This window comes from Fundulus heteroclitus, chromosome 20, assembly GCF_011125445.2.
Source record: "Fundulus heteroclitus isolate FHET01 chromosome 20, MU-UCD_Fhet_4.1, whole genome shotgun sequence".
NCBI lineage: Eukaryota > Metazoa > Chordata > Actinopteri > Cyprinodontiformes > Fundulidae > Fundulus > Fundulus heteroclitus.
In genome coordinates this window covers 6,051,253-6,073,234 of record NC_046380.1, presented here as the reverse complement: position 1 = coordinate 6,073,234, position 21,982 = coordinate 6,051,253, and the positions used below count along the sequence as shown (strand labels likewise).

The 21,982-nt window shown below is 41.5% G+C and overlaps 1 protein-coding gene across 1 annotated transcript in view; it reads right to left on the bottom strand.

Moving 5' to 3' along the window:
* ptprt (protein tyrosine phosphatase receptor type T) overlaps positions 1 to 21,982 on the bottom strand; it is a gene marked incomplete in the record, with an annotated part of 394,538 nt that overhangs the window by 172,614 nt on the left and 199,942 nt on the right. Inside the window, 3 exon segments of the mRNA XM_036124734.1 lie at positions 4,314 to 4,590; positions 7,933 to 8,035; positions 13,212 to 13,413. Of these exon segments, the coding sequence (XP_035980627.1) occupies positions 4,314 to 4,590; positions 7,933 to 8,035; positions 13,212 to 13,413 (582 nt within the window).

Below are 21,982 nucleotides of genomic sequence, written 5' to 3'. Positions count from 1 at the left end.
TTTTTGTTTTGTTCTTTTACCCGAGCCACGCACGGTTATGCCCGGGCACGAAGCCGCCCTCGCGACTCCCAGTGGCACAGTGCGACGTCAGACTGGGTCAATCTGATATTTTGCGTTAAGCGGATATACAAATGGGCCCTCCTAATTTGACCAAACAAAAAAGCGAGAAAAATACTGGAGTGAGTTAAAAGAGCAAATCTTCTGGAAAGAAAGGAAAAGAAATGAGTGGAGTAGAGAATGTGTCTGCAGGATGCAACCTGTGCGCAAAATGTACCGACAGTCTTTTAACAGCGGGGCCGCAGTCCTTTACTGGAGGTCCATGGTCAGAATGATTACAGTCAGCCTGGCGGAGCAAACAGCATGGCTGCAGCAGGTCAGCAGACACTCCCTAACATGGTCCTATCATCCCATCCCTCACAGGGCATACATTATGTTTGTGTTTTGGATGTGTTCAGGGCACACAGAAAAGTTACGCCACATGTGTATAATTAATCTGTTTTATCAATTAAAATTAAGATCGATCCATACTGACTGACCAGGAATGGGCTCGGAAGGGGTCTCGCCAGGGGAGTAATTCAATGTAGGAGGTTATAAATCCACACTTAAAGACAAAATAGAATCTGGAACCCGCAAAATATCACCCATTTAAATGTTAATTTTCAGCTCTGTCACCAATAGTTCATGTAGTGGGGGCAACAACTTTTTCCATTAACACATGTTAACAAAAACATTTTAAGTTAAAAAAACAGCATTATTTTTTTGTTTATTATTATTACTATCACATACAATATTGCAGATTTCTAAGTCAAATTTAACTTTTTTACAATGTCCCTACAATGTTTGGTTGATGGTCCTAAGTATCACATTTTTGCTATACTTAGAACCTGGAAAATGTATACATTGTATTTTAAAATTTACTCTCAGAATTACTTTCTATGATCTTAAGAAAGACCAACAGAAGACATTCAAATTGGTCTCCAATAATATACATCCTTTAAGTGGCGCAGAGGCAATAGGCTTTGGCCCCTGCATCTCGGGGCCGAGGGCCATGGAGATGTTGAAAGTGGGGTAGTCCCAAGGCAGAATGGGCATTTGGGTCTGGTGGAAGGTCTGGGATGGAACATCCTGGGGTGGGGTGGGGGTGCTGCGGCTGCCGGCACCTAGACGGAATAAGGTCATGCACCTTCTGTTTCACCTGCTGCCACTCTCAGGCTGGTATGGGTGGGATGAGAGCTTGATTGACGGGCAGCTTGGGGCTTTCTCTAGTTCCTATTGGGGGGGGGGCACTGTCTGTGCCCAGACGGGACCATTCCGCCGTACCATTGGCCCAGTGACCCTGGCCCATTGGTTGGGCAGAAGGGTGTGGTTGTTGGGGCTGGAGGTTGGGGACATGTTTGGGGAAGAGTAGGCTCTGCGGTTGGAAAGAGGGTAGTGGAGGTATGAAGAATGCACCTGCTAGGGTCTACTTTGTTCCTGGGGTCCTGGCAGCCATCTAGGCAGCTGGTAGCGGGATCACTTCACTTGATTGACCCGTGGTCTCCCAGACTGTTCCCACCTGTGTGGTGGCTGCTCTGTGGGGACTACCCTGGCAGGTCTTTGGCCTTGGTGGGCACTGTAATGGTGAGTGTTTTGTGACTTCAAAGCTAGGGTCGGCGATTTTTCCCGAAGTTTCCCCAAGTCCTTTTTTGAATAACTGCACATTCCGGACGCCGCTTCGTGTCTTGATTGAATAAAGTCAAACTCACATTTAAGATTCTGTCTTGAGATATTTCACCACCTGAAAGGCCGTGACAAGACACGTGGGGAAAACGAGAGATCTAGGGAACAATTATTTCTAAACGTTCTCCTGAGAGGCAGCGACAAAGAAATGAAAGACTAAGGAAGGGGTGGCCCTCACCTTGATGGACAGGTGGCTCTTAGATGGGGGGAAAATAAAATACAGTGGGATTATCCAAGACTGGCAGGAAACGAGAAGCACTTTCATCTATGGGATCAAACTGTGACACACCAACATAGCCGCGTAAAGTGCAAATGAGGAGCTCCTTCGCAAATAAGAAGCATCTGCAGTTGCAGGAAGAAGTGACACTGACGCCTGCAGAAGTGACTGACAGAACAGGAAATTAAATAAAAGCACTTTGTGAGAACAGTAGATAAGTTAAACCCTTGATTGACAACTATCACCTTCACGCCTATCTGTAACTATAATGAGGGGGCTAAAGCTTTAGAGGCTAAAGCTTTAAAGGCTAAATCATTGCCCAGCAGTGTATGGCAGCTGGGAAAGGGAAAATAAAACTTGGTTAGAGTTTTTATACATCTGAGTTCGGGAAAATGCCAGCAACAGTTTCAACCCAGGAATGAGAACATGGGCAGAATACATACATATAGTCATGAATAATCCAACTGAGTGCCCATTTTCTAAGCCTGAGTTCCCCATCAAATCATCTGGGTTATGGTGGCTGAACAGCTCCACTTATATTTCTATTTACTTTTCCCACCACCCACCCCAGCACACCCACAATTTTCCACTCCATGATCTGGACAAATCTAACTCTGATTGGATTGACTGCTATCCAATCAAATCCGGAACCCTAAAGTGACCGGATTTAAGGCACTCGGAGCCGAAATGCATGTGCTCACAGATCCAGTCAAATCTGGACCCACGTTGTCCGTTTCTGTAGGAGGAAGGAGGCGACTGCATCACGCCGTCGGCCAACTCACCGGGCATCGCCCTCCACACCGAGGTTACGGTAGTGGAAAATTAAAAACAAGCCTCACAGGGGTTTAAAGTATTATGGATATTCAAAAAAGCCCAGTTTGAGTCTTGAAATGCTTATGAGGAGTAGACAGGTGGGGGAGGTGGGTGGAGGGAGCTGTCATCAGTAGACGGTGGGATTAATTAATGAAAAGGAGCAGCACAAGAGACACTTTTTCCTTTGATTTATTCAAGGAAATCCATTTGTTAGAACCTCAAACAGAAGAAAGCCTTGTGTGCGACATTGGTGTGGCAAAAAGTTCCTAATTGATAATGCTGACAGTCTGATCATTTGCTTGTGGACGTTTATTAGGATCGTTAAGCCTTAAACCGCTCAGTAGTGCTGGGTTTGTTTAATAAACTGTAAAAAGGGGAAAATTGTGCTTCGATTTCTTTTGTTGGTTTCCTGTAGGGACAGTATAAAAAAAATCAAGGCCTATAAAGAGTCTTTTAATGTATGCCGTCATTTTAGTAGTTTTAGCAAAACGCTCAAAGAAAGAAAATGCATATAAAATAAGATATTAACTCACCATCATGCAATTGTTTTTTTATTATTATTATTTACCACATCGAGGCTGGATTTCATTATTTTACATATTATAACAATGGCTTAAACAAAGAACTATCCTGTGTTGTTGATAAACTGAGAACTAACAGAGGTTGCAACAGCTTCACAAGGCTAAATATTAAATAAATATTTTTAAATAAATATTTTTATTTAAAAAGAGCCTCTATAGAAATGGCTGCTCAGTATGTGGCATTCCTGCAAAGTTAACGACTCAATTTAATCAAGTATGCACTGTTGCTACATGCCCGTCCAGGAAGAGTAATTGCTGCAGAATTAATGACAATACAATCAACTGGATGACATTTGGTTAATTTTTTCTTAGCAATTTAAATGATAAACTAAACTCATTTGCATTATTTGATTACTATGACTGAATTGGAATGTATATAATTGACAGTGAATCTACCTTTATCAGAGGATTGAATTGACTGTGTGTATAAATGGGATGTTTTTGCAGTTTTTATTTTTTTTCTAAAATGCCTTGAGACATTTGTTGAGAACCAGCGCTGCATAAATACATTTTATACTTTATGTTTCTTGTTTATACTAGACTAAAGCAAAGGAGGATGACTCTGAATGGTACTCTACCATTCAGAACTGGAACCATTTTGCAAATATTCTGCAAAACTGAAACGCTACATAGAGAGCACATCATTTATCTTGACAACTGCATTTAAACCTTTTTTCATTTACACATAATTTCTATCCCCCTCTTGAAAAAAAAGACTTGAAAATTGGCAGCTGCAAAACAACATTTGTCCTAAATCTTGTGACACAGCATGTGCAGGAATCCTGAACAAGGTTTCACCAGCAGTGATTACAGAGCTCCTCATTTCCATGCTTTGGTCGGAATAATTAATAGACAGTTAGTCATAAGCAACAAATAATTAAAAGGACCTAATAAACGGCATATTTGGCAGAAGAGGTACAATTTTCTTTTATTTAGGAATCCAAAAAATATATATATTTACTGTATTAAACGTCCAGACTCACCCCGTTGGCTCTGCTCAGAGCCTGGAAGTAGATGCTGTAGCTCTTGGCAGGGGAGAGCGGAGGGTTCCAGAAGCCGCCGTAGCTCTTATTGTCCCCCACTGTGAATGGCTGGACCACCGTGAGGCTGGAGGGGGGCAGGTCGGCGGCGAAGTAGTACGCAGAGTTCAGGATGGAGGCGTTACGGAAGCTGAAAGGGGCAGAAAAACACTCCGGGGCTTCAGAGGCAGCGCGGCGAGTTTTAGACTTGCGCTCTTCCTTCACAACGAGCTGGTAGGAGCTGGAAAAAAAGAAGACCGGTTTTTAGATCGTTGGTTTTTACCAAAGTTACACAACAGATCACTGGCACTAAAGGTACTGTACAAGACTCCTCATCCACTCCTACTTTTTTCATAGTTTCCTCCCCAAGCAGTTGGATTTTCAGTCTTATTAGTTCTTCGGGCGTCCTCAAAGTCTTTTAAAGCTACTTTTTTCTTAACTTTACCTGGTTTTCAACTAAATTTTAGAATGGTACCCACCAATTTTTGGAGGAATGTGTTTTTCTAACCTTATTGGTCCTTATTACGGAGCCCGGGAGAGCTCACTTTAAGTGATATTTTTTTCCAGGTCGTGATAATTTGTGAGCACGTTTCCTTTAATTGAGACGTCGAATTAATAAAACTTATTCGAGCACACGTTTTAATTATTCGTGGGTGCGTTTTGGTAGATCGAGATCTCGAATATACTATAACGTGCTCATGATTACATGTGTCAAGACATTATTGAGTGCACGTTTTACATATAGTGGCAACGTTTAAGTAGATCGTGCACACAATGTTCTATAACCATGTTCACTAAATTGTGCTCTCGTTTTAGTAAATCGTTCGCTCGTTTAATAAATTGTGCCCTCGTTTTACTATGCTTAAAATGAGAGCTCAATTTAGTAAAATGAGCTCACACTATCGTAAAACGAGAGCACAATATAGTAAATTGTGCACACGATTTAGTAAAACGAGCGCACAATTTAGTTAAACGAGCGCACATTCTCTCAACATCCAAAACATTTTGCGATGACCCCTCTAGGGCTCCGTACCTTATTTCTGATGCAAGATTATTTAGTTACAAAAGCACAGCTAAACTTAACACATGATAATTAGTTTATATTGGATCTTTAAGTTTAATTTTCAGTACCAGCCTGTTACAAAGAGACAATAAGTTGACTTTTAGAAAGTGTTCACTGGGCGGAGTCCGTTTCTGAGTCTAGAGGCTTCTTTTGGCCATGGTCACATGAATGAAAGAAAGGGTAAAAAAAGCAGAAAAAAATAACCAAAAAAAAACAAAAACACTTTGACCTTCAGAAAGCATCGATAACAACTAATCCAGACCCTTTTCATTAGACTGAATGATGATACAGTGCTCAGTTTGTCAGCTGATCCTTCAGTGATATGGCACTTTTCACTTCATACACCTTCAGTGCTAGAGTTTCAATTAAAAACTCTTGCACCTGAGATTATTCATGAATAATCGTAAAAAAAAAAAAAAAAACACAGATGTGATAAATATCTCTTGTTTTAGAAGCTAACTCATGAATCTCCCAGCGAACCGTCAGGCGTAGCATGCTGTCTGGAGATTAAGCAACGCATGGAGACAAATCAAGTCTGGTCAGTTAATGCACAGTAATGGCTCTGTGTGTGTGCTACCAAGCGTGCATGTGCTTCTGTGTGATTCAGCAGGTGTGCGTTTGTGTATCCGAACAGGTGTAGTGCTGTTTCTGCTCTTAATGTGCTTCGGTGTGTGTGTGTGTGTGTGTGTGTGTGTGTGTGTGTGTGTGTGTGTGTGTGTGTGTGTGTGTGTGTGTCCATTAAGCTTTGAGAGGCCCCATGAATGGCTGAGGGGCTACTTTAGCGGTCAGGACAAATGCAGCGGCCTTCTGCAATTACCTCCATCCTCCATGCCAAGAACTCACTTCACAATTATACACAATTAGGGAAATGTATGTTTCTGTGAAGGGAGCCACGGCCAATTATCCCCCAGCTCCCGTTTGGCAGCTTTCATAAAATAAAATAATTGCCGATGACCAAAGATGAGTCTCTCTCGCTGTCACGTTCTGTAGCATTTTTACCGTTCTGGCTTAATATCCATTTCAAATTAATGCCTTTTAGAGGCTGCTCAAAGTCGGAAGAAGAAGCAAAACACAAAGAGAGAAGAGGAAGGAAAATCTTATTCTCTCTTTCTATCTAGACAGAGGGAGAGAGGAAAAGATAATTTCTTAATATTTGTTTAAAGTCTGTAATTTAGATAGATAATGTTTCTTATGCTTTTGAACACTTTAGAAATTTAGTTAAGCTCAGATGATTGCTTTGTACACTTATGTAAAAAAAAATTCAGAGTTAAATGGAGGGACACCAGCTGATGTATTTAAAGGAGACAAGGATGAACGCTGCAAGTTTGATGCAATCTGCTGTGTCTTCTTAGATAGAAAACTTTTTAACCAATCTGTCGGGATGATTTGATTGAACCGACTTTGTAAAATGCCTCGAGATGATGTGTGTTTGGGAATTGGTGCTATATAAATAAAAATGTAATGGGACTTAAAACGCCTTAAACAATCGGCTCAACCGTGTGAAATTATTGAATTATATGTATTTAAAATAAATTTTGTCTCTTCACATGCTTTGATCACTTCAGGGTAAATACAATTATTGTTATACAATGCTATTATATATATATGCAAAAAAACTTTAAACCTATGTAACACATTTGGTTGTCTACCTTGGGATCAGGAACAAAAACATTTACGTAGACATTTAATATAACAAACATGCATTGTGTGATTGATAAATTGTGAAACATGAGATAGGATTCATAGAACAATCAACACCTACTCACACTTATATTCCCCAAATCTGTCGTTCCTGAACCAATCTAAAGCAATTTTTACCTGTGTTGAAGAATATGCCTCAAAGCCAGATAACATATCTAACGCCAGTGAAGCAGGCAAGATCAGATTCTCAAAGCAAACTTACTATTGAAAACTGTTTGTCAGATAAGAAAAGAAAAAGCAACACGTGAGCTCACTGTCTGCAGAAATGTGTAAAAGAAACTCAAACTTTCTTATTACACATGAAGGACAATTGCCGGTTTAATAAAAGAAAAATGGGAGTACTAATGAGACAAGAACAATATTCCCTGATCCACCAACAACCCCTACTATTAGCACATTTGTTTTTGGGATGGCATTAAGATCTCACTTTAACAAAACCAATCTTAAATAGGGTTTATTTCTTTGGTTTTAAAAAATCCAAACAATGGTGATATTTTTAATCTGTGATGTTCGGTCAGGGTTAAGTCTTCACATGGCAGAAGTTTAGATGATCAAGTTTTTCACTGACAATATCTATTTTTTTTAAATATGGGTTTCATTCTGCAGGTTCTTTTGGATGCAGATTAGACGTATATGTGTGAAATAGTTTAATGATTGTAAAAGAGGATGGGTGAGGTGGATGGGAAGAGAGAACTGGGAACAAAGCATGTGAAGCAGAGGAGGAAGGTAAGCAGACGATGAAAAAGAGAAGACGTACCAAGATGAAGTTAGAAGGCTGAGACTTTAAAACATATCTTCTAACAGAATTAAGGTGTTAACCTGATTGGAGCTCCTCTGGACTGGGCAGGCTTCAACAGGATGGTGATGGTTGTCTCCGTCTCATTGAGCGCAGTTTCTGATTCGTACTCAGGCATCATGGGAGCTGAAACGAGACATTTTAGGGTTACTTTTACTAAGCAACGACTAAACCAAGTCTATACTATGTAATTATGGCTCAAGAACATGGCAAACATGTTTCAGTCAAGCATAGTCTTTTGATTTTGCTAAAACATTTGTTGTAAAATTAAAAACAACTTTGAAATACCTCCAAAAAGATCTATTTTGCTGGTGATTGCACATTTTCTTAAGCAGCTGTATCCTTCAGTTCACTTGAGAAGGAAAAGAGCTAGAAATTATTTGCCTGTAATGTACTTAAAGGTTTCCATCAAATTCTAATTCATACAAAAGAATTGTCTTGCAATCCAGCTGCAAAAAAACTGAACCTGTGTTTCAGCAGTGATTGGAATGCATCCCCTAACAATAGATAGGTTTCACTGCCACGGCTACCAATCAGCTGCGTCAACGGTCTCTGCAGAGTTTTGGTGATTTATTAAAGTGTTTGCAGTGCGTAGGTGGACCATGAGGTGTGTGATGGCAACACATGCGTGAAAAGAGGCCAGTTTGATGAAGAAATTAAATCACATCTGGCCACACTGGCCCTACAGCTGCATACTGGCTGGACCCAGATATAAGAACAGAAATATTCTTTATTAATCCTCCGTGGGGAAATTCAGGTGAAACGGGAAGCAAAGAGAAAAGCAAATGGAAGCTTGCACATATTGTACAGCAAAGGTAAATTTACAACATAAGAAAAAAATACTGCACGATTATCAAAAATAGCACTCAGATTAAAGAAATCTGCAACAAAGTAGCATGATTCAAAAAAGGTAGAGGAGCGATAAGCGAAATTTCATTATTTTAGATAGTGAGGTGAAAATAGTGACGTGAAGAACTAAAGGTATCTTTTTAGATGGAATATGGTATAAAGACACGCGGCATCTCTTTGTTTTGTCGGGCTGGCCGCGCCTGCGTGTACGTGCATGTGGACAGCTGCCACTCAGGGCTCATTATCTCCCGGACCATAAAACACCACCGTCAGAGCAGTGTATCATCGGAGCAAAATGACAGAGAGCACGCCCAGTTCTCCTGCTAACAGCATTATAAAGCTATGAAATACTTATTCAATAGACATGTTCCTCTGAAAGATGCTGCTGATTTGCTGTATTTATCCTTTGAAAATATGCACGTACAAGGCCACAGGTGAGAAGGGGAGGGGAAAGGTGGTGGAGCTAGGGTGGAGGTAGAAAGAGCCCACCACTAGGTGGGCTCAACGGCCCACCTAGTGGTGAACTCTAGCTTATTGCTCCTTTAACAAAATGAGCATGTGTATTTATGTATAAAAACCACAACAGACTTAACCTTGCCAGAACAATGAATTCTGCCGCCATTTGTGCGTTCACAAACAAAGGAGAATCCATCTTACCCCTCTGGCTTCAACCGTTTGTGTCCAAACCAAAAACGGTTCGGGGCCAATCACGTTGCGGTACTGTGCTTTAAGGCGGGATGTACCGGTGCGACGAAAGCTAGACCGGCCGAGCTCACAACCGAACCAATACAAACTTGGCAGCACAGGAGGACGCACGCGTAGCCGCTGCTATCACTGCTGTTTTGTAAGAATCCACGATTTCATCTCTGATAGAATAATAGCAAAAAGTGGCTTGACTAGCTTCCCTTCTTGTGGTTTCTCATGATGTTTGCTGCCTATGTTTTAATTTTGGTACAGTGATTGTCCCTCCTTTCACGAAATGGATTCGATGGGAGCAGGACCAGATTAATATTGTAGAGAACGGAGAGTAGTAGGCTTAATTAATCTGGTTGGCCAGGTTACAACAGACTAATGACAAAAATGAAAGCTAGTGACTATAATCCCACTAGCCGCTAGTGAGATTATAGTCCAGTTAGGAGTCGTAAAAACGTACTGGCTACTCATACCACTCACCACCAACCAACTCAGAGCTATAACTACCTCTTCTGGTGGGAGGTTGAATTCCGCCCAACCATGTAGCAACGGTCCACACACAAGTCATTGCAAGTAAGGCACCTTGTGCCTGGTGCAAGTCTTTTTGTGAAAATAGTTTCTGGTTAGACGATTAACACATAAATACAAAGCCCCATTCATACCGGATTGGGACCATGCTGCGTTCCGCAATAGCTTAATCGAGACAAGTTTTGAAATTTCGTATCAATATGAAACCAGTTATGATCCTGCTGTGCTCTCAGTACTGACCAAAAAGTGTTTTTTTAGCTTTTTGTCTGGGCATCCAATCCCAGTGGTATGGCCAGAGATTTCTTTCCTGCATGAAGGTTACCCCTGCCATGATCTACAAAATAGCTTTCTGTACCTCCACCATAGTTTTCTGTCCTCACAGCTAGATCTAAAATGCAGCCTAGCCAGGGTCTCTAAGCCCCCAACTAAGACTGAACTACGTTGGTGCGCATCTTTCTCTATTGTGCATGGTGTGGGAATTATTGGTGTGGAAATCAGGGACTGTTTTTTGCAGCTGCATGATGAGACCCTTTGAGACGTCCATAGCAGCCATGGTGTCAAGAATACAAACTCATATTTGGAGGACTGCCACCCTGGTGAAGAACTGATGTGGTTGTAGCCTCGGCATGAAGCCGGCATGACCAGTCCTATTTTAAACTCTCTTTTAACCTATATAGGCCTGTTTTGAAAGAAACATGGCAAATCCACGCCATGGTTATGCTCCCACAGCCTCTACCTGTCTTTCTCATGCCACACTCCAGAATTATGATAATGGACCCCCCTGCCCTCCCTTCAAAGTTCTGTGAACGCTCAGGGAACTCATTAGTAATCAAACTTAATTAGTGAGCCCCCTGCGCTTCTAATAGCTGCCACAAGACCTCTCCAATACCTCCACATTCTTACCAATTTGTTAGAAACGCTAGTAAGAACCGAATCTAGATTGAAGAGGGTTGTGGGACTCTGCAGCCATCACATGTAAAAGAAAATCTCTGTTTGAAATGACCTAGCGTCAGAAACATCTTAAATTAAAGCTTTAATTTAAAGAGGCAGGAAATGATCAGCATTTAATCCCAGGGCTCCTGGAGCCTGGAGGACAGGGGATGTGTATCAGCTCTTGGAATAAACCCCCAAACATGTCTGGCATTAAAAAAAGCTGTGGGCACTGGGCTGATCATGGACGCCCGCACTGCAAACCTGTTATATCTGGACTAGAGACGTCACAGATGATTCATATGGATTTCAACAAACAACGAGAGGGGGCGAAAAAAAAACTATCTAATGTATCTCCCTCTTACTGTCACAAACTTTGATGATTAGTTTGTTACAGAGTTAAAGTTTCATATCTTGATCCCAATAATCTCATCAGGTGCTGAAAAGTGCAACGAACAGACAGATGAACGCTTCACCGTGAGAGACTTTATATTACACCCTGCTTTTAATTTCACATCTGTCACCGCCTCATATTGGAGGTGCAGCAGAAAACGTCTGAGGGAAACGGCGACGCTCGGAATCGTTACGACATGGAGGTTATTAACACAAATCCACCCCCTCTTTTTCTCATCTGTCCATCCATCTTTATCCATCTGCAGCTTTTAATTTAAAATCTCGCTGTTCTTTGGTGCACAAATTAGATAATGAAGATTAAGGATGGCGTGACATTTGGAAGGAGACGTATCTTTTATGTGTGGATGGAACATGTTTCTCCCCCCCCCCCCCCACTTATAGCAAGATGTTGTTAAGATTAGTAGGAATGATTGAAGGAAGGAGGCTCGGTGGAAAGGTCACGCTAAAAATCCCCGCGGGTGTTGACAGATAGGACCATGTTTGTAACGTGACGATGACACACTGGACTGTACTCAGTCGACTCTGTGCTCGGCAGGAACTGAAAAATCCACTCAGTATTTAAACAAAAGGAAGCCAAAGTCTAAAAAAATACTGTAAAACACCTTCAGAAAGCCTGAAGAACTTGACCTACTGTGAAGACAGCTTAAATAGCCTCACATCATACTGTTTTTTTTCCTTCATGATTCCATGACTGGACAGTTGGCAATGCAGGAAATCTGATAATTTCTCCCACTTTACGTGGGATAAAGAAACTAACTGCTTACATGGTGGTAATAGAAATACCTAATAAGTCTCCAAAAGTCCTACAGAAAAGTCTGCACAGCTGCCCACTTGGTAGCACTGTTGCTTTGCAGCAAGAAGGTCCTAGGTTTGAATCCCAGCCTGGGGTCTTTCTGCATGGCATTTGCATGTTCTCCCTGTGCATAATCGAGTTCTCTTCGGGTACTCCAGCTTCCTCCCGCAGCCCAAAATTAGGACTTTTCATTTTTTTTGGCTTCTCCAAATTGTCCTTAGGTGTCAGTGTGTGTGATTGATTGTGATGGACTGACAACCTATGCAGGACGCACCCTATGACCGCTGGAGACCGGCCCTGAAAGCAGGTACAGATAACGGATGGATGGATGGAAAATTGGTACTTTAAACAGCGATAAAGCAACGTTTCATAAATTTTGTTTGAGTTTAAAATGTAAAGGAGCTTTAACACTGACTCAGATTTTTTTTATAAGAGCGCACTTGTTGTCTAAGTGAGGAGGAAAGCGCAAAAACCAAAAACAAGGAAAATGTGTTGAATTCTGGAAAGGTTAAGTACAAAAGAGTAAAATTAGGCAGAGAGAAGCGCATAAAAAGGAGTAACAATAAGAGAAAGCAAATGGGAGTCTAAAAACAATGCGGAGTACTGAGTCAGACATGAAAGGCAAAAACAAAGGAGCTTTTATTTTGTTATCAGTCACTCTCCCATTAAAATAACAAAGGCCAGCCTTCCACAAACAGTGTGAAGAAAAATGGAGAAGTTGTGTGATTCTTATATAAAAATGTCATATTATAAAGCTGTTTGTTTTTGCCGTTTTATCGGCGCCTCTGACATTTTCTGTGAACCGATGCCGGTTGATATAAACCGGATTACAAATGGAGAGAAAATGTCATAAAGCTGTCAGTCAGGCAGGCACACAAAAAAAAAAAACACAGACGGACACATTCAGAGAGAAACAGGCTGAGGTGTTGGCGCGGCGGTGGCCGTTGAAATTAGGCTACATGTCAGGTGTTGATGAGAAACACGACTCTGTCGCAGTAAAGATCAAACCAGTGTGGACCAGAAATTTTAAATTTAAAAAGAAATCCAGAACTTGTGTCCAAAAAAAAACAGCAAATAACAAAATGCCATGTTTACCTGCTATCTTTGTGGTTATGCGGGTGGTGACCGGCGGTCCGAAGCCCTTGTTGGTGGAGGCTTTAAGGGTGAAGAAGTAGGTGGTTCCAGGGTAAAGGCTGACAAACAGGTGATGGGTCTCATTCCTCAACTTGAACACTCGTCCCCTCTGGGTAGTCAGGTCAGCGCTGGGATCCAGGGAGCTCAGGGCCTTGTACGTGATCTGAAGGCAGAAAGAAGGATTGTTTTATTGTGATTATTTCTCTTTTAATCTATACTACCACTGATAGTGTCACTATGTTCTGTCTTCTGTCTGGATTTTAAGGGGCTTGCAGCTCTGCAGCTCGTTATCATGAGCAGGTATACCTGAAATTTAGATATGTACATTAATTAAATATTAATTTCCTAATCCTTTTATTAAATAAAGCTCAAATAAACTTATGAACTTGTCTTTTTTTCTTTTTTTTTTTTTTGGGGGGGGGGGGGGGTGTATTTTAACCAAACTTCACTATCAGAAGCTTTGGTTTACAATGCAATTAATATTTTATGCAAAGCAACTCTGGATTTTTTCAGAAGGGTTAACCTTAAATTAAAAGTAAAAAAAAAAATAAATCCTTTTTTTTTCTTTGCAAATTTCTAAACTACTCAGAAGTCTTTCTGACAAGTAAATTCCCTTTTACCAGACGATGCATTATACTGCTAAAGACAAAAGGAAAACTGGACCCTGGATGCCCATTTGATTCGATTCCCTGCTGAAAACGAGACAGCACCCGTCACTGTTTAATGTCCAATCCCCCCAGCTAACCGTCACATCAAGGCAGACCCACTAAATCAATCCTGAGGTTTTAAATCGTCTGTTAAACGTTGCCGTGATCAATTTTGGAGCCCAAGTGGTGTTGGCTATTTACAGAAGGCCGGTGTGTCTCCACATGCTCTCCACTCTGAGAATGATGCAGATTGAACAGATTGACCCAGTCAGCCGAACCGTCAGAAAGGCTTCAACAGTACTTTTAAAAGAACTGTGTGTGTGTTTGTGTGTTTGAGTTTCCACACATCGATGATTCCACACATGGACATGGTCAGACATGCATGTGTAACACCAGAGGACAGCTGCTGCTGTGAATGGCAGTCAACCCCAGACCTACAGGCCGGGGGGCATTTCAACACATTTCAGCGCAGCGCGTGTGGCCGTATGAAAAGCCTTTCAGTTTGTCCTGCACCTCCAGACAAACAGAGCAATTACTCGGCAGCAGGGTGGAAACCGGTGAGATAAATATACAACAGCCTAAATACACACTTTCAGCGAAAAGTATTCTCGACTTCGCTGAACTACCTGAAATAACCCTGACATGACTACTGTATGGAGGGTCAGTTATAAGGGTGTCTTTTGAAATCTATCAGACTTTCCCAAATTAACCTCTTGTAACTTTTTCTACGACCCTCCTTTCAATCATTAGATGCTTGTGACATAAAATAACAAAAAAAGTTCAGCCTAATTACACCTGGAGCTGGTACAAAATACATAGAGAGCACTGCAGAGTCTGATGTATTTCTGCAAAAACAATCTAGAACATGAGTCTGAAGTAAATCCATCATAAAAAGTGTTTTATTGATAACACAAATAATGCAACTTTTGTACTGGGTTATCAATGTTTTATAAATATGTAGAATATAGAACAAAAGCAGTTTCTTCTACATTAATAATTTATTTTTGGTATGATTAGAACAGCAATGGGAAAAAAAGCCTAAATATGCAATATCTAAGATCTAAATTATTACAAATTTATTTAAACAAGCTGCAATAATTGAGCTAACATTCAAAGTTAAGTTTTAGTTCAACCCTTTGAGTTTACTTCAAATGACCAAAACCTGGAATCATGTAACGACGATGCATTCAATGCAGAAGGTTCGGAGAAAGAGGGGAAGCTGTAGAGAGCCAAAGGAGAAGTGCTAACAACGGATGCAGATGGATGTTGTGCAGGAAACAGGTAGCTGGGAGCTTGGAAATGTGCGTGTGGGTGTTTGGTGGAGCGAGGCAGCAGGAGGACCATCTCGGCACTTCACACCCTTGGACGTCAGACGGGCCCTTGTCACTCCATTAACAGAGCCGAATCAAAAGCACCGACAGCTGGCTGCCTCACTTGAGCTGAGCCTGCAGGCTGGAACGCTGATGTGTGAACGTGTGACTGCATGGATGTGAGACAGGACAGGGAAGCTGCTCACAGGGTACCACCAAAGAGGTAGAAAACCTGCATATACACGCAGTACTGGGGAAAAGTGTGAGGTATGGATGCTGTGAACTAAGAATGACTGCAAATTTAAAAAGTATCGTTGAATTTTAGCAATAAATAAAATGCAAAAATCACAGTTTGGTGTTATTACCCTGTGCCTTTCCACCAGCATCAATTCTTATAGGTAAACTTCAGAGATTCTGCAGGATTGTAGTCGAGTACGATCAACCAACCATTACCAGAAATGTGCTAATGCTCATCGGCGTCACATGTAGGTTGAAACAAAGTCATTAACAGCTTCAGAAACGGCTGCGTAGGAGGCTTAAAAGTGGAACAGCCGAACTCTCCTGCCAAGGTGAGGCGGTGGAAGACGGCTTCATGTCCGATGGTCAAACACTACGGCAAGACTCAGCGAGACACGATGTAGTCATACTGCATCAGCAAGGTCTCAGTTCAAAGCTGACTGACGTTTCAAACGGGCTCTTCAAGCTCTTTTGAGAAGCACAAAGAAACACTGAGGTCCACAGATGCAGTGGTCGGCCAAGGAAACCTGAAACCTGGCGCAGCGGCCAAAGATGACCAGCAGTGCCAGCAGCTCACACCTGGCAGAAATCAGCGGGACCCGGCTCCATCCATTCACTGTCTGCAGACGTCTGGCCAGAATAGTCCTCATGGATGAGCTACAGTCAAAAAGCCGTACCTCCGACATGGAAACAAGGCCAACCCACACAACTATGCACAGAAACACAGAAACTGGGGTGCAGCAAAATGGCAGCAGATGCTCTGGACATCTTAAGGCAGTTTGTTCACCAAAGGGCCGCTGAAACGTACACGGATAACGACGAGTTTAGGCAAATGGAGTTTTGCATATTGGATCAGGGTTAATGGTGTCCTCAATGCTGAGAAATACAGGCAGGTGCTGATGCATCATGCAATTTCATCAGGGAGAGGTATATTTGGCCCCAAATTTATTCTACAAGGACAACAACTCCAAATATACAGCCAGAGGCATGAAGAACTGCAGTAACTTCAGTGTAGGGAAGAACAAGAACTCCTGGAGGGGGATGGCATGGCCCCCCCACAGAGTCCTGATCTCAACATCACCAAGTATCTCTGGGACTACATGAAGAGACAGAAGGATTGGAGGAAGCAGAAGATCTGTGGTTATTCCTAAAAGATGTTTGAAACAACCTACCAGGCAGGTTCCTTCAAAGAACTGGAAGAACTGACGCTATCTTCAAAGTAATGCCGTTAAATGTTGATGTAATTTAGATCTATCGTCTGCTCACACACTGCATTTTGATGATTAATGAAACGAAACTATTAACATTTGATTCGTTGAAAGCGTTCTTAGATTACAGCATTTTCTCACACCTGCCTAAATATTTGCCCAGTACCGCATATTCAGCGACTTTCTTTCCTTCGGAGGAATTAAAGGAGTTAAAACTGGCTCAGTGAAGCTAAACTCCAGTTTAAGAATTCCACTTTTGTTTAAGGAGGAATATCAAACGTATTGAAGAGCATTCCATTTACCACGTGTAACAATGTTACGCTTTATTGCTGATTTTTGGCTCATAACTCCCTCCACGGTGTTGGAAACATCCAAAAAATTTACGCGGCTCAACTGGGAAGTTTGTCGTATGTTTTATGCAGTATTAAGTTGTAGACATTGTTTTAAAAATTCAAGATATTTTAGAACTGAAGCCAGTATGAATGAGTGAGCAAACCCAGAGCTTCATACCTCAGCCCCTCAGCAGAAGAAACAATTCAAAGTTTAAGTAGTTTCCCAGACGGAAGTGGTATTTGGTTACCTTTGATGGTTTTTATATCATCAGAGTTCTTCCCAGAGTTCCCCAAGGAAAGTCTAAAAGGGATGTGATATCAACCACTTTAAAATATTCAATTAGAATTTGATTTAATTTCTTTGGCCAAAGTATTATCTCCACATTTGCAGTTTATATGTCAAAATGTGATTTTATTTCCACCCACTGTATCCCCCACTGTTGTCCGGCTTGCGGTGTTATTTATATTCATTCTAGAGTCAAACTGATTCACACCTTATAGGTTTATAAGATAGATAGATAGATAGATAGATAGATAGATAGATAGATAGATAGATAGATAGATAGATAGATAGATAGATAGATAGATAGATAGATAGATAGATAGATAGATAGATAGATAGATAGATAGATAGATAGATAGATAGATAGATAGATAGATAGATAGATAGATAGATAGAGAGATAGATAGATAGATAGATAGATAGATAGATAGATAGATAGATAGATAGAGAGATAGATAGAGAGATAGATAGATAGACTTCAGCTACATTGGCGTTGTTTCATTTAGAATCCATTGTAATAATGTACAGAACCAAAAAATGGCAAAATATTTATAGGATTTTCCAAAAGTTGCTGCTTTTACACAATATTCTGAAGTATTGCAGGCTGGATTTTAACCAGATAGAGTAAAATTAACTAAATATTTCATTCAGCTCTACTTCGCTGACATTAAACCCAACCCTTAGTCTGCTTTTGACAATAAAAAAATCTTCTCAGACTGAAAGAATTGCAATAAACCTTTAACCGGTGAGTGACAAGGGTCAAGAAAGCAGCACAGCGTCTGTGATGGAGCAGGAGCCTCGACTTCCACCAGCATCCGACGTCTCCCCGGCTTTAAAGTTCGCCGGCTGAATAATACATGGAGGATCAATAGCTATTTATACAGGCTGGGACTCAGGGGCTGGAACAATAAAATATCATCTATTTCATCTATGCTGCAGTTTTGGTTTGCACATCAATGGCCCTTATTTTATAAGTCATGAATGGCTCTATATTTTTATGGGCTTTGCTCTCCCCCTCGGTCTACAGTTTGTTCTTAGCCTGCTCACTTTTTCCATCTTCTTTTTCCACGCTTAGTGAGAGGACAATCTTTCTTCATTTTATTACTCCTAATGGCATTTTCTTTCCCCATGTCTTTCCTCGCACCGTTTTCAATTCCTCCTCTGGCCCATTCTCCACTATCTCTCCACCTTTCCACAATTTTTCTCCCTCTCCCTCCCTCTTTCTGGCTCCCTGTGGTTGATGTACTTGGAATCGGTAGAGCCGTAAAGCTCAGGTTGTTTTATTGGCCAATGAAAAGGCCGGCGCGCAATGGGATAGTGCATCTTGGGTAATAGAGTGTGCGTCTGTGGGGGATAACTCACCAGAGGGAAGGTGCGCTTATGTGTGGGTGGGTGTGATTGAATTAGTGGGCAGAAACGGAGGAGGAGAGGAACATAAATAGAGAATATGGAGAATAAAAAGGGGAAAAAGAGTGGAGATAGTGAGCCAGGTGGAACAAAAAAAAAAAAACCCTGAACAGACAAAAATCCTTGTAAGTGACAGCGTGACTGGGCTGGGCAATCAAAAGTTTAGAGCTACCGTAAACAGATTCACAAAGATTGACTGGACTGTTACCAAAATATTTATTGATTGCGTCGTCAATAAAGCTTTCAAAAACAAATTAAATCCCGTTGTTACTGAAGCAAAGGGACATTTAACAGACTCGCAGGCACAAACGCATTTTCCCATATTAAATGGCATCTGGAAATGGATCCGTGCCAAAAGGTTAGGCTGCAGGTACTCCTGGCTGTGTGTGACCGTGTAAGGGACTGGTGCTGGGGAGCTCTGTGGATGATGACGTTCATACTTTATCAGAAGGCTATGTCCTATAGTGCTGCATTTATGACCATGCAGCAGAGACCATCTCCAGAAGTCGTTGGGCGAGAGGCGCGGTCCGCCCTGGTCAGGTTGCCAGTCCGTCAAAGAGCAACACAGAGACAAACAGGACAAACAGCCACCCACACACACCTCAGACCAGTTTAGAGCACAGGTGTCAAACTCAAGGCCCGTGGGCCAAATCCGGCCCATCAAGGTAAATTATCCGGCCCTCAAGAGCCAAAAAATAAGGCATATCATGTCATAAAGTAGAGGCATATATCCTTTTAAAGTGTATAAAGTGGCTAAAACTGTGCCTCCTGTAAGTGTAACTCACCCCAATATCTACTTTTTTGCAGATAAACTGTATAAACTGGGCCTAAGGTTGCTACTTTTATGTTACTGTGCATTTTTTATACTTCTATGTGAACTGGAATGAAATTATGACATGAAAAGTATCGTCTATACAGGTGCAACCGGCCCTTTTAATGACTTCATGACGCCAAAGTGGCCCCATATAGAAATGAGTTTGACACCCCTGGTTGAGAGTAACCAGAGTAATCTAGAGAATAAACAATAGATGGATGTACTGTATTTTTGGACCATAAGGTGCATCGGATTATAAGGCGCACTAAATAATCTTCCCAAGTGTGTAATATCACTCCTTAACGTCCACAGCTCTCTATCCGTCTCTGTGGGGAGGACTTAGTAGTTGGACTACACTGCCCTGTTTCTAACATAAAGCCAAAATAAACGTAACTTTTATATTCAATTAACTTACTAGTTAGTTGCCTGCCGAGCTGCGTATGAATTTGTGCACGTTAGTGAGAGAGACTGGGTGAATGTGGCTCTAGTGTACAGCGCTGTGACTGTTTATTGTTGTGTTACATGAATGCACTTCCAGTTTAGACATTACAGTCAGGCAGTCTTGTAGACAGCTCATGGGTCCTATCAGGTATTGACAGTGTACCGTAATGCTCTGAATATCCATTGAGCGAAGCGGCTTTGTTGCTAAAGTCGTACTTACACATTTTAACAGATTTTTGTGCGCATTGTACCACAACAAATCAGTCAGTAAGCACAACCTTAATCATATATAAGGAGCGCCATCAATTTTTGGGAAAATTTAAGGATTTTAAGTTCGCCTTATAGTCTAAAAAATATGGTACAAGTGATGAGTCACACTTTAAATCATTGTATTCATCTTTGTGTACTTTTAGTACTGGTACTGTACAGCAATAAGCAATTCTGAACGAAAACCTCTGATCGTTAATAAGCTAAACATTTGTGTTTTAATGTAATCATGAGATTATCCGGAGTGTTTTTGCCTCATATTTTCTCTACATTTTCCAATTAAGTTTTATCAGCCCTGCTCCATGCTCTCCATTATGTGGTGCAGAAGCACTTTTATTGCTAATGTGTTGGCTTTCTGTGAGCATTTTCACCGGAGCCCAAACACATACCTGCATTTGCAAATGCGTGCTTTAAAACGCCCAAAGGAACACAACTCCTGCTTGAAAATCAGAAAGTACAAGCTGATGGGAAAATAAAATGTCAAACATTTATTCCGCCTTTTCAAGGCGATTATATTTCAACACTAATCGAAATTCGTAAGGTGAAGATATGAAAGAAAATAGTAATTTCCATTGATCTACAAGGAGTATCACCTGGTAAGACACTTGATCTTGTAAAAACTAACTATTACAGGCAAGAAAGACACTTAGCGTTGCTAATTGCTGATGCAATAAATGGGGCAGACGACATCCAGGCATACCTGAATGTTGGAGCTTTTTACTCCAAACGCAGGTTATTCTGAATAACCCCACTCTGTCAATGGGTTCACAAAAAAAGGACTCAGCAATGTCTCAGCCAACCCGACACAATGTTTCCGTTTGTTAGATACCGACTTTAGACTCCAGTTTTAAATAACTCAACGTCAAATGTGTTGGATAAGAAAACATATAATGCAGTTCCACCACCAAAGCAACAATGCCATGTTTCTGGATTTGGCTACGCCTCCGTTTGTCCCAACATAGTTTTTGCTACAACGATTAGCATACACACCCAATGTTGCCTTCACGCTCAGCAAAGAAAGAAATCTAGTTTAGAACGCTTTCTTTTTTAGAGCTCGAATATATATAACCTTACCCAACGTCCTCTGTCTTCCTGTCCTTACCTCGGCGTGTGAGCTGACATCTCCCTGCCTCGCTCCGTAAGACGGCAGGCACCTATTGTTTTAACTTAGTCTCACTGCTGCTTTTAGAAGTTTCCATTTGGGACAGGCTGTTCCCGAGATCCCTGGCTTCTGCATAGCCGAGACATTCTGGGGAATTAGGAGTCAGCGGGCAAACAAAGACAGAAGATTTCCACAGTGCATATAAATAATATAAGGAGAGTTTTTTTTGTGCTTTCCTCCAACCAATAAGGTCAACAATAAATACCAGAACAGGACTTCAGCGACGGTCTGGGTAGCTTAATCAGGCGGTTCAATCAGCAGATAGGAAAAGAGGTGACAAGTTCTGAATATATATATATAATTCAACAAACAACGACATACAAGAGCCCTGAAAAGCTCCTGTATCTTGTCACTGTGAACCAAAAGGCTCCCATCAATATCAATGCCACCCCCACCACCAGGAAATCAAAGAACAGAAAGTGAGCTCACCCTGGAGGAGGTGATCAGAGCCGCTGCACTAAACTGAGCCACTGGTGACAGCTTGACAGGAATCGGCCTAAATCGGCATCCCGGTAACGCTTGTTTGACAACCACACTGCAACTTCCTGCCATCCAAGTTGAGACGAGCGACAGGAGACACACGGAGCGCTCGCCTCCTTGAAGCTGATGTAGGCCACGTGTGCT